The sequence below is a fragment of the Sycon ciliatum genome, chromosome 4 (genome assembly GCF_964019385.1).
Source record: "Sycon ciliatum chromosome 4, ocSycCili1.1, whole genome shotgun sequence".
Classification (NCBI taxonomy): Eukaryota; Metazoa; Porifera; class Calcarea; order Leucosolenida; family Sycettidae; genus Sycon; species Sycon ciliatum.
Window position 1 is genome coordinate 26697861 of NC_088646.1, and position 16677 is coordinate 26714537.

General features: G+C 50.4%; 2 protein-coding genes across 2 annotated transcripts; one reads left to right on the forward strand and one right to left on the reverse strand.

Annotated features, from left to right (window-relative positions):
• Positions 1–3936: 3936 nt before the first annotated feature.
• Positions 3937–9646, forward strand: LOC135815342 (nucleoporin Nup43-like). The gene is made up of 7 exons (XM_065328623.1): positions 3937–4145; positions 5443–5580; positions 6543–6620; positions 6782–6950; positions 7247–7382; positions 7716–7867; positions 8508–9646. Exons 1-7 carry the CDS (start codon positions 4014–4016, stop codon positions 8849–8851), a joined length of 1149 nt encoding a protein of 382 aa, XP_065184695.1. The 5' UTR covers positions 3937–4013; the 3' UTR covers positions 8852–9646.
• A 578-nt stretch (positions 9647–10224) lies between these two features.
• On the reverse strand, positions 10225–16440 carry LOC135815341 (mastermind-like domain-containing protein 1). The gene is made up of 3 exons (XM_065328622.1): positions 15174–16440; positions 13744–13970; positions 10225–13362 (listed from the first exon to the last, which is right to left on the reverse strand). The coding sequence occupies exons 1-3, from the start codon at positions 15327–15329 to the stop codon at positions 10839–10841; spliced, it is 2907 nt and encodes a 968-aa protein (XP_065184694.1). The 5' UTR covers positions 15330–16440; the 3' UTR covers positions 10225–10838.
• Between the last annotated feature and the right edge of the window lie 237 nt (positions 16441–16677).

Genomic DNA, 16677 nt, shown 5'->3' on the forward strand with positions numbered 1-16677 from the left:
TTACCGTGGACTGAGGCACCGATACCGCTCTAAGTACGGCAACTATTCCACCAAGCCGGATGGCATTCAGGGACAGGTTGAAATACTGGATGTGAGAGTTTCTTGCCAGGCCTTCTGTGGCCAACAGTGTGACTCCGCTGTCGGTCATTTGGCTCTGAGTGACGTTCAGATAGACAAGGTCATTGTCGCTGGCAACGTACGCGGCCAACGCAGGCAATATCTCCTCCCTGGCGTACCCCAGCAGGAATCCTTGAACGTGCGCGAGCAGGTCGTTAACACTTTGCTCCTTCACCTCTCCGTTCTCTATGCGGAAGCTGGAGATGTGAACGACGTCATCTCTCATCGTCGTGGACTGCACCAGATCTTCCAGCATCTGCCGGCCAATATCCTTCCCACAGAGCCACAGGTGTATACTGGGAAAGTGTGGGGCAGAATCAGTGGCAGACTTTGCCTTCTCGTTACGGCGTCGCTCTTGAAAAAGCCGTTGAATACTACTGAACACGTCCACATCTATTGGATTGTTGTCCAGTACCAAGTTTTCCATGGCATGACATTCCTGTACGGCTGAGAGCAATGAGTCAACCTCATCATTACCCAACATATTGTCATTAACCCACATGTTCACCATGCGAGGAGCTTGCTGGAGGATCATAATGAGATGCTCAGTACTTCCTTTGCCTAAACAACACTGACCTATGCTCAACTCCCGCAGGTGCGGGCATGGTTTCAGCGTGCTTGCGAAAGCAGCAAGGCCAGCGTTACCCAGGTCGCAGCCATGTATGTACAGTCGCTTGATGCTGGCGTGCTGCAGGCATCGTGACAAAGAGGCGCCGTCACGTCGACCGTGAGTCAGCCCGGCGTTCCGCATATCCAGCAGCACTGGGTTGTTCCGTGTTGATTGCGATAGTTCTGAGGCAATGACCTCAAGTGATGAGCCTCCCACATCATTCCCAGTGATGTTCACTTCCACCGCACGGTCTAGGATTTGAGCCAGCTTGACAAAGTGATCGTGAGAGAGATTGCAATGGGACAGCACAAGATTCTTCACATCATGGACAAGCTGCATTGTAACACAGATTGCCATCACATCCACCGAGTCGAGGTGTTCACCGTCCAAGTCAATGCCATCCGATGTCAGGCAAGATGCCGCCGCCACGTAACAAGCTGTACGCAGGTCATCGGCAGATAAGCAGTCGTCATTGGTTGTGATTGTCTCGCCTTCTAGAAGAGTGAGTTCATTCTCCAGCAAACACTGCATCAGGAACAGATGAAGTTTCTTTCGGCGTCGGTGGGTGTTGGTGCGTGGTGTTGCTGACCAAACCATTCTCAAAACCGTGGACAAATGCTCATACCTCACCGAGCCACACAGGAACTTCCAGAAAGGCCAGGAGTCTTCATCAACACCGATACCTTCCACACACCCAGCAACGACACTGACAAACTCAAGATTGACGCTGGCTGATCGAGCTGCACACCATTCTTGTACGGTAGCATGGATCAAGGAGAAGCGGTCGATGAGTTCGGCGCATACAGGCTCGATGCTAGCGCTTGTCACAAGACCTAGCTCCACACACACCGACAGTGCATGATCAGATAGAGATGAATGTGCAAACGACAGCTCATTCGCACACAGGCCATCGAGGCAGAGGTCATATAGCTCCTGCAATGCTTGGATCAACCGGATAGCATGCGGATCACAGCCATCAACTGTGACATCGGCTACATGTTTCTCCAGTTGATACTCCAAGACGCTCCTGATGCTGACTTTCTCTCCACGGCGGAAGGTTCTACCACCATGTAACTGGCTGTAGACATCTTCACCTAGAGATACGTTGCCAAATTTCTTCTTCCTTCTCTCCTCCAGCTTGACAACTGAAGAGTAAAGAAACTGAGTGTAGAATGACGTAACACTGCGTGGAAGAGACAGTGTGTCGGAGAACTGCTGACAGAGTAGTGCTGCCAGGAGAGGAGTGCTCTGGATTGCTTTCTTCAAAGCCAGGTTGGATGTTTCTGCCAGCTGCTGAACACAGGCCTTTGCCGCGGCCTGGTCTCGGTCAAGATGCTTGGAGCAGAACTCTTTCAGTTGTGTTTCGCTGAAACCGGTGAGTCGAAAGTATAACGTACACAATGGGACAAGGTCGTAAGCTAGCTGGCATGGCCGACTTGTTACTATGACGGTAGCATCAGGGAGGCGACTCGGCATTGCGTTGCTGTCATCGTCATCGCTGTTGTTTTTAATCAGTGCCAGTGCGGCTGAAGATGCATGAAATCCAGGACCTGCTTCATCAACACCATCAAAGATAACCAGCACCTCTGCTGAATGAGTGGCGAGGTATTCCATCACCAGATGACTCTCATCCGCTGTGAAGCTTTTTAATCCCAACAGGACAATCCAGTCTTCAGTTGTCACTCGCTCCACACTGCGACATGGGATGTAGAACACATACTTGAACTGCCGTAGCTCTGTCCTCTCCTTCTCCAGAAACTCAGAGAGTATTTTACGGCAGACTGTGGTTTTGCCTTGACCTGCTCCACCAATCAGCATACATCTCTTTACCAGCACGTCTTCTGCACTATCCGTGCTAGTTGCTGCGGAGGCAGTGTCTCCACTATTTGCACTCTCTCTGCTGATAGCACCACTGTAACTGTTCATCAGCAGTTGCTTAGGGTGCTCTAGACAAAATGTCTTCCCGCGTTTCTCCACTTCTCGTCCTTGAAGCACCTTGGTGTTGCTGTCACTTCGATGGTGTCTGTGAATTGGTGAGCGTAGAGCTTCTTGTTGGCTCACAGCTTGCATGGGTATGAAGCACGTCCTGGTGTCGGTGACAAGATTGTGCAGAGACACATTGTCTGCTCTCTCGCTAACTCGTACACATGTACGGCGTAGTTTTTCATCCAAGCGGTTCAGGCACTGTTCCAGCTTCTTCTGTTTCGTACCCAGCCGTCTCTCGTACTCCACCACCACTTGATGTACCTGCTCCGACAAACTTAACCCTTCCAGGTAAAGCTGGCAATTTCCCAGATCTGCTAATTTCCCTCCAACTTTCTCATATATCCTGGCTTCAGTCTCCACTCTGTCAGCAGTGTTTTTTCGCCCTATATCTCGAAGCACTTCACAGAGTTTGGGGAAAACACCAACACCCTTCTTGCCACGGATAGCGACTAACCGACGTAACAATATGTCCACTTGCTTGTGTCCATCTTTCTCACTTCTGATTTCGGACACGGCCGCATCTCCGCCAGTGAACACTCCATTGCTGATAAGTCTATCCAGCAGATCATCTACACAATTGTGTAATCGCTCTTTCAGCCATCCTCGCAGATAATTCAGTGCCTTCACCTCGTTGCCGAACATAACAGCCTCAGGGATAGGTAATACTAATATTATCTAACTTACTACTAGACTGATAGTGCTTGTACTCTGAAATAACTAGGTTTGGCACGGTTTCACCTCCCTCCGCAGGAACGAAACATTTAGAAATAGCGGTTTCTAGCTGGAAAGGTCGCTTGCGCAAGCCGCACTGTAGCGAATCATAATACTAGTGCGCATATTTCAGTGAGCATGTCTAACCGGGCACTGCACTCAGTTCCATCCAAACTACGTCTACTCCGGGAAGGACAGGTGGCTCTATTCTGTTTTGGTTTTTTGAGTTTTGAACTCTTTGCTTTCACCGCTGCCGCTTGACTTTGAATGATCCCCACTCATTTCCTGGATGGAAAATCCAGGCCTGCACGTGCAGCTAGCTGCAGAGTTGTTTCTCGCCGCGCCGGCGCCGCGCGCCAGTGCAGTGCAGTGTTGTGTATGCAAGTGTCCTGTTATCGCGAGGGAGTAGTATTTTTACTACTCTCCGAGACTGAACCCGGCGTTCCCGCGCTTTTACATTCGATTTTTCTTGTGCTGAGCATCCATTCACGTTCACAGATTTATAAATCGATTATAACTGATAAAAGATTATTGAGTACGAGTATTCACAGCCACTCTTGTACTCGGGAGTTTCGTCCCTTTGAGGAGGATGGCTGACGGCTCGGGCGAAGCCATTGCCAAATTTACTGGCCATAAAGTGTCCAGCGTGAAATGGAGGCCCGTCCAGCGAGGTAGTTTGGTACCATCCAGTATTTTCGTCAGTGGCAGCTGGGATCAAAAGGTAGGGCAAAGCACTCTTTAGAGAGTATTATCTGCAGCTGATGTTATGCGAATGCGTGTGGATCCCAACGAAAAGAAATTAATATCCGGCATGAACGAGAATATTATACTGCATTGCTGTTTAGGTTTTTTCTAAGTACAAAGCCTCTTTTTATAGGCAAAAAAACAAGGGCAGAAATAGGAAATCATTTTTAGAGGAGCAATCCAGAGATGCAATCTAGCAGCCTCCTAACTACTTTGTACATGCAAAATTATTACCATCAAGTTGTCAGGGGTCTCAAGTCTTAGTTAGGCGTGTTTCTGCGACGACAACTGCATTCTCGCTGGTCGGATCGAGACCTCGTCTATCTGGCACCCCACAAACACATAATGCTGGACCAAAATTTAAATTAGCACAAAGCAGAGCCTTGCACGAATCCACGCCATGATTATAGCGTACTGCTCATTTCTCTTTTCAGAGACAGGAGCAGCCAGGTGGTGTGAAGAGTACAGGAAACCGAGAGTGTGCAGCTTGTGACTTTTTCTGCATGGGTGTCTGTCACGGCGAAATTCCGGGGTTACATCATAATTGGTGCAGATAAGCGGCTGCAAGTGCCGTAGTGCGTACAACTGCGCTGCAGTTGTGCAGAAAGAGATCCGCCTGTACGTACTGTATCACTAAAGTGATGTCATCGCAGAATTTCGCCGTGACACTAGCCCATCCAAGCTGTACACTCTGGGTTTCATGTACTCTTGGTGGTACTTGTAGGGCTTGTTGCAGCCTTCCCAGCACCACCACTGACCCACGTTACAACTGGGACGGAAGAATCCCGCTCAACCTCACTGGTTCTCTCCTCGTGTCACCTCTTTCTCTTCTCTCTCTGTCTCTCTCTCTCTCTCTTCCCTCTCTCTCTCTATCTAATCTATCTATCTAGCTCCTCTCTCTCTCTCTCTCTATCTATCTATCTTTCTTTATATCTTACTTTGAAGTACATAGAAATAGAGTTCTCCTTTGTCAGAGAGACATATTGAAAATGATTGCACTTTGCACTGTGCAGAATTGCAAAAGGTCCTTGTGTTACACTTGCAACAACTGTTGATCGGACACAACGCTTGCGTGCCATGTTGATGGGCGGGTAGTGTACACTTGACTACAGTGTTGTGGAGCAGGAGAATGTAAGTGAGCAATGGGCGTTCCCACTCACTTGATCACACTGCAACAGATGTGTGTGTTTGTGTGTGTGTGTGTTTGTGTGTGTGTGTGTGCTTGTGTGTGTTTGTGTGTGTGGTGTGTGTGTGTGTGTGGTTTTCTATTGTAGGATAATGTCGTGAGTGTATGGTCGACCGCGCAGAGGAATGGCGTTGCAAGTAATGAAGGCGCTGATGACCTTCAGGCAGTTCAGCAGCCAGAGCTAGTGACTAGCTGTCGGCATGATGGTGATGTCACAGATATACAGGTAAGAGACTGCTAAGGGGCTGTCCGAGGTTACCAATAATATTTTCGAAACGAAATGTTTTCGTTTGTGGGTGGGTGGGTTTGATGGTGTTTCGTTTTGAAAATAATTATTGAATGCTGATTGAGAATGCCCAGTTACTTCTGGATGTCGAAAATTGACATCAATATTTTATTGGAATTCGTTTTACCTGCAGAAAAGGTGGGTGGGTGGGTGGGTGGGTGGGGGCTGAAAAATACAAAAACTTTTCGTTTTGTAAAAACAATCGGTAACCCCGGACGGCCCCTAAGGGTGTATTAACTCAGTTACTGTGCACTGAAACCTGTCTAAGACGACCACTCAAGGGACCTTCAAAACGTGGTCTCTGTTACCAGGTGGTCTCCTTGTCCAGGGTCATTTGACTGGAAATAGCATCCCTTGGTCCTGGTTTTAGTGGTCTTTTAGAACAGGTGGTCGCCGTATCCGAGTGGTCGCCTTGACAGGTTTTACTGTACGACCAATGCACGCATCACCAGGAAGGCGAATATGCTGAATGTGTCGTGTTCCAGCAAGCTCATTCACGTAGAGAACCTGGCGACCCTGGCTTCCTAAATCTGGGCCTACATTGGTTTTTTACAATGCAAAACGAGTACATGACAAGTTCATTTCGTTCATTATGAGTGTGAGTTGTGATGAACTCGTCATTGAGCTGTACCATCCCAGCCACCTTTTAAAGTATATATTGTGTAAAGGGTTCATTTGCGCATGGTAATTATTTTTCAGGATAATTGCTTCTGTATCCAGTTCTTGCATTGCAATGGATGTTGAGAGTTGTTGAAAAGTGTAATGAAGTCACGTGTAGTCGTCGTCTTGTCCTGTTCTCTTGACTTCCTGCCATTGTTCTCTTGTTCCTATCAGGGTATCTTGCATTTCTTTTGAATAACTGTGTCTGAAAACCTTTATCTCTGTGCTGTGTGATTTTCTAGTATTTCGATGAGGAGCGATTCCTTGTGGCATCCTCTCAAGGTTCAGTGTCGTTGATGGCTCACCTCCCGCGTGATCAGGTCAGTGACACTGAAAGTGCATACTCTGTTATTTGCTTTTGTTGTTTGTCTCCCTGTATTTTTCTTTCTTCTTCCTTCCACACGCCATTTCTTTTCTCTCCCCCCCCCCCCCCCCCCCTCACTCTATCACTCTCTCTAATTCTCTGTGTGTTGATACACAGACTGCAATACAGTGTGTTCACCGATGGGAAGGCCTTCATCACTTTCAGTCCGGCATGCACTGTCCGTGCACTTCAATAGCAGTGGGCATGGACACTGTGGCTACGGTGGGCGAGGATGGCACCATCAACGCGCTACGCATCAACCGCTCACAGCCCATTTGGACTGCCGGTAAGTGCGACCTTTGCAGCACCCACTGCAGTACATGGGTGTGTGTGTGTAGCTTAACTTCCCTTGAAGCACTGTATACCGGTAATCTCATGACACTCACACGCTCATGCTATTGGCCACGTGTGCGCTGTGTTGAGATAACTTAGCTTTCACTGAGGTTGATGTCAGCACATTGTCGCGCCTGCCGTGTCATGAGCGGCATCCTCGTGGTTGCAGTTGTTCTCGTGTCAGCTGCGTGTCTGTGCACGTGTAACTATGCTTGTCCGTGGTTGTGTTTGTGCGTGTTTGCTGTGCAGAGAATGCTGACAGCTGTTGTCTAAATGCGGTGCTTGTACTGCGCGCCTCGGAGCTGCTGACCATCAACTCTGGCCGTCACCTGAAAGTCTGGGACATGCGCTCGCCGGGGAAGAAACACTCCAAGCTCATGCTAATGTACGCCGAGATCAAACATCCTCTTTTGCTGTGCTTTGTGTTGACAGCGTTTGTTTCTATTGTGTGCGTGGATTATCGTTCAGATGGCATGTGTTGGGTTCTCCAACATGGTTAAAAAAAAGCCATGTGATGCTGATGACGAGCATCTTGTGAAGTCTAGTTGGTGGTGTTGATTACGATGACACTCGGGTTATTCATTAGTCTGAGGGAGTTGCACACTCATTTTGTCGTTGTTGTTGCTGTTGTGATCGTTTTCGATCTGCTCCATCTGGATACCCATCGTGCCGTTTGCTGTCTTTGACTCTTTGGCGTGTGCTTGCCACCGTGGTGCAGGTCCGGTGAGTCAGGCTCTCTGAACTGCGCTGCCAAGCATCCCACGCAGAGCCACGTGGTGGCGTGCGGCGATAGCAACGGCGTGCTGAGCGTGTGGGACATGCGACAGGAGCGCTACCCGGTCACGCTGATGGAGGCGCATCAAGACAGCAGTAAGACACCGTGCCACGATCGTTGGCCTTCTATCAGATTTTTTGAACACACCGTGGGTAATAATGAAGGGCAGAATCACCACAGAACACACCGCTGTCCTGTCGCATACATGTATGCCGTACTCAACAGGAAATGAGCCATAGGCACTGCAGACTCTTGTTGTACATGTAGTTGTCTCTTTGTCTGTCGTGTGTTTTTCTGGGCTATGGGTTCTGTTCAGTCTGTATGCAGAAGTTCACTTTGTGTCCTACATGTATCTATTGATTGCGGCCGCGGGTAGTATTAGTTTTTTACCGCCGCTCAGACTATCCCATGTATGGTAGTGGTCAAGCGTATGCTTTGTGTGTGATGTGAAACCCGGGTAAACTTTGCACCAATGTCGTGAATGAGTGGCATGCATACTTTTACTTCCAAATGCTTAGGTTTTTTTTGAGAATAGTAACTGTTGTTTGGTGGTGGGGTAAGGCGAAGTAAAAAGGACAGCAGATTTTGGCTTCTTGCTGCTTCAGATGCATCTTTTGCTGTTTGTGATGTTAAATAGAAAGTGGTGTATATTGTTAACTTCTAGGACATTGTGAATAGCGCACTCTAACTTTGTTTTTGGCCAATGCTCTGCTGTGTGCGGCATTTTCTTTTCAGTCTGGGACGTGCGTTTCCATCCGCTGAAGCCCAACCACATCTTCACGTGCTCGCAAGACGGTGCCGCATTCCACTGGGACGGCTCGGCGCAGCGCTCCATGCAGCTAGCGTCCAGCGGTGCTGTTCCCAGCCTGCTGGCGAGCAGGACGACTGGGGATAGCATCTCTGAGAGCAACCCGTGGCTCAGCGGCGATCTCGTGAGGTCGCGTGTCAGCGTCGCCAGCCTGTTGCCCAAGAACCCACTGCCTGTCAACAGCCTGGACGTCGATGCCCTCTCCAACTCGGTGGTCCTGGGCACGGACAGTCAGGCCGTGTGTCTCGTGTCCGGCATCACAGTGCAGTAACACATAGCAGTGAGCTACTGCCTTGTGTCCGGCATCACGTCACAGTAACCATGTGCTAACAGCAGTGGGCTACTGTCTCGTGCCAGGCCCCCACAGTACAGTAACAGCAGTCAGCTACTACTGATTTTGACCTTATGCCCCCATACTGAAGTGACTGCTGCCCTGCAAGAGTGCTGCTCCTCTGAGGATCCAGTCTCTTGCCAGTTGAGATTGCCCGCTTCCTGAGGCTGTGCTCCGAAGAAAGAAAACCGCCAATGCTAGCACGGCAGGCCAATGCAACTCGCACTATGTTTATATAACTTTATTGTGGAGCTGCGCTGGTATTCCCTCAACATGTGTGCCCCGCTTGGCTATGTTTGCTAGCCTGCTGTTGGCTGTAGTGTGGTCAAATGAAACATGCAGTCAAGTTGTGTTGCAATTCTCAGTGATGGCATCATTGTACACGTTCCGGTGTACTAGCTTATTTGTGTACAAAGCATCATACTTCAGGTTGCTGTTAGACGCAGCATGCTTGGTCCTCCTTGATTGTACTGTGCAGTGTGCAGTAGGATATTGGCCATGTGTCCAATCTTAAGTTTTATTTTTGAAATTCCAGAATGTAACACTGTAGCGATTTGTAGGTCCTCTTATCAACAAGCACAGTTCCTTCCATGTCAGACTTGTCATGATGAGCAGATTGTCCATAGCACTAGGATCATTTTCTAACCTTTCGCGTTCTCTCCTTTCTTGTCCTGCTTCACAACTGCTCATGACGACGAATCAAGCAATTCCCACGAAGATTCTTCAGACGATTGATGAATTGCTTTTACCGGTACTTGTAATTAGCCTCGCTTGATCGTGCAATTTTGCCTTCCACTGGGCAATGTGTGGTCGTCCGTGCTTTGGTCCTTGGACTGTTGTACATCGTACTACGTTTTACGCGGCGGCTGTGTACCTGAGAAGGCTGTGTGTAAGTTCGTATAGCAACTGCTTCGAGTACATGCAGTACATGTACTTGTAGTTCAATGGCTGGATGTCATCTTTGTGTGATGTGACAGTGTATTGCAGCCCATCATGACATGTGCAAATACATGTACTGATTATACAACTTCATTCCAGTTTGGTCACTGGTTGGGTTTCCTGCATTGCTCTACTGCGTGTTGCTCGCAAGTGGATTCGTTCACCGTGTTCACCGTGTTTGCTGGAATAGCATGCTGCAGATTAGAAGTCGTGATGGTGGGAATGCTGGCACTCGGCATTCCATCTTTCTCTGTCTCTCTCTCTCTCTCTCTCTCTCTCTCTCTCTCTCTCTCTCTCTCATACACACACACACACACACACGCTCTCCATGCAGTAATTATAGTACTGCTTGCTTGATATAAAGAGACTGCATGCTGGATTCATTATTCTTTTCTCTTCTAGTGCTCAACTTTGCTCAGGAACAAGCCATGGTGATGGGAATGAAGTAGAGTGACAGCATGTCGGACCACCAGGATGAAGAGTTCATTGTAACTCAAGCCATTAAAAAAAATCAAAATGCTATAACCCAGAGAGTCTGGGGGAGTGCACCAGCTAACATGAGCAGGACAGCACAAATTCGTCAAGTAGCTGCAATGACCTACTCATACAGGTATGGCTATGATCTTGATAGTGTTTGACAAACAAAACAAAGATCAATGGGAGCTCAACTGTTAGTTCTTGATTGTTGGACATCTGGTTAGTTCAATTGTAAAATAGACGATAGCGAATAGGTCTGATTTCTTTGGATTGTTCTTGTCTGGCGATGTGGGATTCAGCAGCTTCAGTGGATACTGGCGTCAAGCATAAACAACAATGGTGCCAATACCTTTGCAATAGTGTCCTGGCTAATACCGGTAATCGGGAGACTAGGTGCTGGACACAGGGGAGTTGTCATGCTCCAAGCTACAAGTAGATGTTTCCTGGCACTGAGTGGTAATGTGCTGCCTGGCCTGTGACTGCAGTGCTTGGGGACGGGTGTGCTGGACAGTTACAGGACACTAACGGCAGCTCCAGCGAGGTTGGCCCCGCGGCGTGCAGTCTCTGCGCTCACAACGCGACCCTTGTTGACAACCCTGGTCGTGATCTTTCTCTTCTTTTGCTGCTGCTGCTGTTGTTGTTGCTGCTGGTGATGTTGTTGCTGCTGGTGATGTTGTTGCTGTGGCTGTTGCTGCTGATGATGTTGCATTTCTTCCCAGTGATACTTCTGCTGCTGCTGTTGATGCTTCTGCGCCGAGTGGGCGATGTTGCTCTCGGATCCGGACGCGCCGTCAGCTGCCATTCTGGGTCCTAGCTTGGCGGTAATGTCGGCGGTGTTCTGCCATGAGCGTGGTGGTGGCTCAGTGGCCACCGCACCATTACTACCGCTAATACCGCTCACCACTCGCCTCCGGACCACACCGGCACTGCTTGAGGATGATGGACCCGGACTAGGCTGAACGACGCTGGCTCCGTTTAGATCTACGGCCGCTCGGTGTATCTCGGTGACCAGCTGCTCGCTTGTGCACGATGCTGGATAGCTGCTGTCAGGCAGCATCTGTGAGCCTGGTCGAGACGACATTCTACTGTGTGCTGCTGCTGAGGACGATGAGCTGGTGGTGGTTATAGCTGGTGATATCCTGGCCGCTAGTAGCTGGTGACCTGGTGCACTTTGCTGATGTTGATACTGCTGCTGTTGTCGCTGCTGTCGCTGTTGCTGGTGCTGCTGGGGCTGTTGTTGCTGTTGATAGGATTGCCTATTGACTTGAGGCTGAACAGCATTGGTGCCAGCACGCCCATGCTGCTGCTGTGCTGCAGTCACTGATGCTGCTGCTGCTGTACCACCGACAGGATAGTAGCTGTCCTGGCCCTGCTGCATGCTTTGTAGTGGATTGGTTGGTTCCGGTGACGGCGACGGTGATGGTGACGGCGAGTTTGCCTCCACGTCCTCCACCAGCGGTTGATTACGCCCTGGAACCTGGTCGGCGAACGTCACTCTCTGCCGGCTCCTCTGAGGAGCCAGCACCGCAACGGTTGGTCGATCTCGGCTGTCACGGAAACGGCTGCTAGGTGCAGCCATGCCTTGATTGCTCTGTTTCTTTGTGAGATCAACTTGTGCATAGCGTGGCCGCTTGTCAGACTTGTCACCCCTTGGCTCTGTTGGTGGCAGTGTTTCTGACTTTGGCTTTGCTGGAAGTGGTGGTGGTTTTTCTTGCGTTTGAAACGGTGCCAGAGATGACATTAATTGGTGCTTGGTCTCCGAACTCAGCAGGGACTTCCCCATCTTGGTGACCCGCTCATAGATCTCGCCGGATTCTTCGTTCGCGGCTGCCTCTGCGTTCTCGTGCGCTCTCATGAACGCTTCCACTTCGTCCGCGTCTCGTTCCAGTGTTGATCGCCGAGTGTCGCCGCCGCCATTGAACTGCTGCATTATGCTGTTCCGTGGTGCTGTACTGGCAGCAGGAGCCGCTCTGGTACGGAGCCTTGCCACAGGAGCATTCACCGGCATCATTGACGCTTGCCCTCCGGATATATCGCCAGCAATCATAAACTCGTACGCATCGTCATCCATTGCCTGCTCTGCTGCACTGGTGTTGGCGACAACAGCAGTGGGCCTGCTGCTGCTGCAGCTGGGTTTGTCGGGAACGTCGCAGCCGGCCGGTGGTAACCTTTGTGGTGTCGACGACGGTAGTATTGGAAGTGGCTTGTCGCGGAACGCCTTGGGTATTCTCGGCGTGTCTAGCGTCCTGGCCGTGGCTGCTGTGTGCATGCCCTCGTTGTCCGTATCCGCGCCGACGATCTCCACGTCGTCGTAAAGGTCCTCGTCCTGCACCATGATGGCCATCTCGGACTTCCAGCGGCGACTGATTGCAGATGATCGGTGCTCCAGCCCGACTTCATCCTCACTAAACGCATGTGTCGGTGCGCCCCGGTCACCATAGGATATTGTTTCGTAGTCGATGGCTGATGCCGGTCGGCGATAGGGTGCTGGTGCTGCCGGTGGCCTTGTCGTAGGCGCTGGTCCACTGTCGAAGCTGTCGTGTCGGGGCATTTTCTGTTGCTGAGATTGGCCTCCATTGCTGCTAGCACTTTGAGGTAGCAATGCATGCTCTGGGTAACGACTGCTGCGCTCACCGTTGCCTGTTGCTGGGTTGTTCTGCCATGCTCCTGCTCCTGCTCCTGCTGCTGCTGGACTTGCCGAGCCTGGGGGTTGACCTGTGACTTGCTGCTGCTGCTGTGCACCACCTTGTGTGTCCTGTTGCCACTGACTGCTTGCGTGCGCCTGGTGGTGGTGGTGGTGTAGCGCCGCGGGGTCTTCCTGGGGTTGCTCATCCGCGCTGTTTGGCTGAGGGTGTTTCGATTGGCTGCTCGGAGCACCTCTGCCCAGCGAGTCGGCGGCTGGTTTGTTCGCTGCCTCGCACGTCACATGCTCCGGGTGTGCCTTTGTGACCGCGGCTGGCAATGGCGGTAAAGACAGGGCCGGTGGTCGTGGCAAGTGCAGTCGGAAAACCTCCAGCCATTCCAGAAGTTCAGATCTGCACAAAGCACAGCACAAAGCAGCGAACAGCAGAACAGGACATCAAACACCCAACAGAGCAGTGGGCATTACGATGAAAAGTGAGTCTTCCTGACTTTTAGTGATCTGCCACGAGGGCTGCACATGCCAACAGGGCCAGCATATTGTTGTTACTATGGTGACCTACCACCAACCCCCACCCTGCACCCGTACCCCATAGTCCATACCCTTCTCTTACTATTAACGATCAATCCCCACAACTGGATCTAGGCACCTTCCCACATCTGTATTATGGTGGGTGGGCGGGGGTCATAGCCAGTCCATGTGCCAAGCTTCTGCTGAAAAGCATGCAGCAGTACATGTAAGTGTCCCCTTGTACTGGACGCTGTCGGATACTCACGGTGTTCCGGCTGCAAAGCGGAGTGTCTTGATGAGAAACTGGAATGCCAGGCAGAACGGATACTTGTCGCCGGATACTTTCAGGTGATACAGTGCCAAGTAGGACTCGATGAAGATGACGCCGCTGGCCCGGTTGCCCCTGGTGAAGTCGTCCTGGGTCTTGTAGTACCAGAGACTCAGGCGTTTGTTGGTGTCCTCCATGAACACAAAGTACCTCCGCCGCCATGGCTGCAGAGAGCCACATGTGCAGGTACACACACACACACACACACACACACACGTACACACACACACACGTACACGCACACACGCATTAGTACATACGAGTTTGAGAGACAGAGAGAACGTTCAGAGATACAGCCTTACAGGATTGTAAAGACTAAAAAGGGCCTGCTGGTCTCCTTCACACTGTCTCCGTCCAATGTTCTAGTAACCATGATTACCACTTAAATCTGGGGGCTAGCTGATCTGTCCATGCCCTCAAAAGTCATTACAGCCTTATAGAGTTTGTACGCTGAACAACTAACACGTAGTGAGAAACGCGCTATGGTGATCATGGCTACAGGCCCTATTGGCATAATATTGCTCCCCAGCCACGATCCACCTGCTCTGTCACCCAGTCATCACACCAAACTACACCATTTGATTGAAGTGAGTGAAGTACTACACTATGTTACTCAGGTAGTCATTGGTACGTATACACGTGTAGCGTACGCAGGAGAAACCTACCATGCGTTGACACTATTCGTTCCCGTGCTCATCATGTAGTTTGGAGTAGTAACTATGTATGGTGACATTCCGTAAGCAATACTCGAGAACGAGTCCTTTCTTTGGTTCTGTGATGCATGGTTTGGGTGTGAATGCTCACCAGACAATTGTCCGCCGTGTATGCTGATTTCCACCCGAACTGAAATGGACTTTCAGCTCCTGCGGGGCTTGCACACTTGTCTTTTCGGTGGCTACTAGTATTCACCGTTCTGGTCAGTTCGCCTCGGCTCACTGCATGGAGATGTGCAGGGCTCACTGCATGGAGATGTGCAGGGCGGCAGTGGCTCCTACACTCAGACGTTATACTGCTTCAAGGAGTAGTCTTGTCACACACGGTGTGCGTAGAGGTCCAGGACAATACCAAAGGCTCATACTACAGGTATCTAACTCGACAACAAGGATAATAGCTTGATATCAAGCCTCTCTTTCCGGTATAGCTATATAAAAGAAGAAAAGGGAATTATATTGGGTGGATTAACGTAACCGACAGCCATGGGTTTCAACTTTCAAGTCACCTTCCGTGTATGGTTTTCAAGCAAGCCAGCTTACACCTCCCATAGTTTTTTTTTAAAAGCAAGCTGGCATAAACCACCCATGGCCCGGATGAACAGAGAATACTCGGGTACAGTGCACGTGCAAGTATACATAACTTCATAAGGTTACCTTGAGGTTCTTCAAACGTTGTGCTTTCTTGGCCGCATAGAGAGGCGGCGCCTTGCTCAGTATGCCCTGCTTGAAGATCCTCTCCACCTGGGTGTCGACCGGTCGAAACAAAGCGGAGCTTTGGTTACTGTGGTGCACGATCTCGCCGTCCTTCATATTCTTCTCTCTGTGATGACCGCGCAGCTGGTGATGAAGACGCCTCCTCCCACTCTGTAGCTTTGCTCCAGCTCCCAAAGGCTGATTGCTGCCAGCTGGGGCTGTCTGCTTGACGTGTTGCTAGCTAGCTAGTCCTGACATACTGAGTTTTGCTGCCACTGTGGTGGGCGCTCACTGGATTCAGCTCTTCACCAGTCCCAATTCCATTGCTGGGCTGCACGCTACGTCCTCGGCATGAACTTTTTCTCCACGCCCCTCCGTGGTCAGACACACACCCGCGCAGACGTAGGTGGATAAAAGTGAGTTCCTCACTGATACTTGTGTTCACCGAATACTGTTCGACCAGGCATATACGCTTCGTTTAATCGCCTGCTGCTGCTGCTGCTGCTGCTGCTGCTGCTAAACGTATGATGAGCAAAAGATACCCTCCGGTTACTAGAACTACTGTTGTAATGTAAAGGTAGTGGTGTCTGAAAGCAATACACACCTTCAGTGCGTAGTATCACCATCGATCTAGTTTCCGCTTGCTTTGACCTTGGGCAGCCAAGAAGGACAACAGCGTTGATTACTATCTCCAGATTAGGCGAGCAGGTGGAAGACGCAACAAGCCTCCGCACTGGAAACGGAATGCTCCACAGCAGTAGCATTACGCGTTGAGCCGAGGATCAGGGCCCTGGTATCTCTGAGTGGCCAGTACTTTCCCCTTGGACAATTTACGTGCTGTAGACCACCTTGGAACGGTCAACCATGCTGTCTGCTTTCACACCATAGGCAGTTTTCTCACTCCATGTGCACATGCGATGGTGTACTTGCTGGAAGCGTGCAGGGCATACAATGATACATGCCCATACTCGCACACTGGTAGCAACTATCGCCAATACCCTGCATGCGCGCACCGCTATGCCGTTGCCTGGATATGGCGTATGCGAGCCAGTGTCCTCGAGCCAGCGGAACCGCCAGTCTGCGTAAAGTGCAAGCGATTCGCGTCCTAATCACCGGCGACTATAGCTGAGGCTTGCACGGCAATGGGCAATGTAACACGATGCGCAGTGACGGCACGATGGGCCAATATTGGCGATAATGCAATCTTGTCGGGAAAGACTTCCCATGAATGAAGTGTGCAGGAATGAAGTGAGCCTTCTCTCTGGTTTTCCTGTACCGTGTCGAGTGTAGAGGGTACCTACCCGCGCTGACCACCAAGCATCACTCAACTACTTGGCTAGCAGTAGTAACTGGTGTTACTCCAAATGTGGGTTGTCTTTTTGCTTTGGTTCTTGCTTCATGGTTTCACGCTATTGCCAGTATTGGCGTTGTGAATAAACCCGGACGGGTACCCGTTCTCGAGTAA

Bases quoted from the DNA above. Each gene is read 5' to 3' on its own strand.
- LOC135815342 (XM_065328623.1), top strand. From the start codon at position 4,014: ATGGCTGACGGCTCGGGCGAAGCCATTGCCAAATTTACTGGCCATAAA. The intron at 4,146-5,442 runs GTAGGGCAAAGC...TTTCTATTGTAG, and splicing joins GTGGCAGCTGGGATCAAAAG to GATAATGTCGTGAGTGTATG. The intron at 7,383-7,715 runs GTACGCCGAGAT...ACCGTGGTGCAG, and splicing joins CACTCCAAGCTCATGCTAAT to GTCCGGTGAGTCAGGCTCTC.
- LOC135815341 (XM_065328622.1), bottom strand. From the start codon at position 15,329: ATGAAGGACGGCGAGATCGTGCACCACAGTAACCAAAGCTCCGCTTTG. The intron at 13,971-15,173 runs GTAACCTTATGA...GGCTCTCTGCAG, and splicing joins AACGTTTGAAGAACCTCAAG to CCATGGCGGCGGAGGTACTT. The intron at 13,363-13,743 runs GTGAGTATCCGA...TGCTTTGTGCAG, and splicing joins CGCTTTGCAGCCGGAACACC to ATCTGAACTTCTGGAATGGC.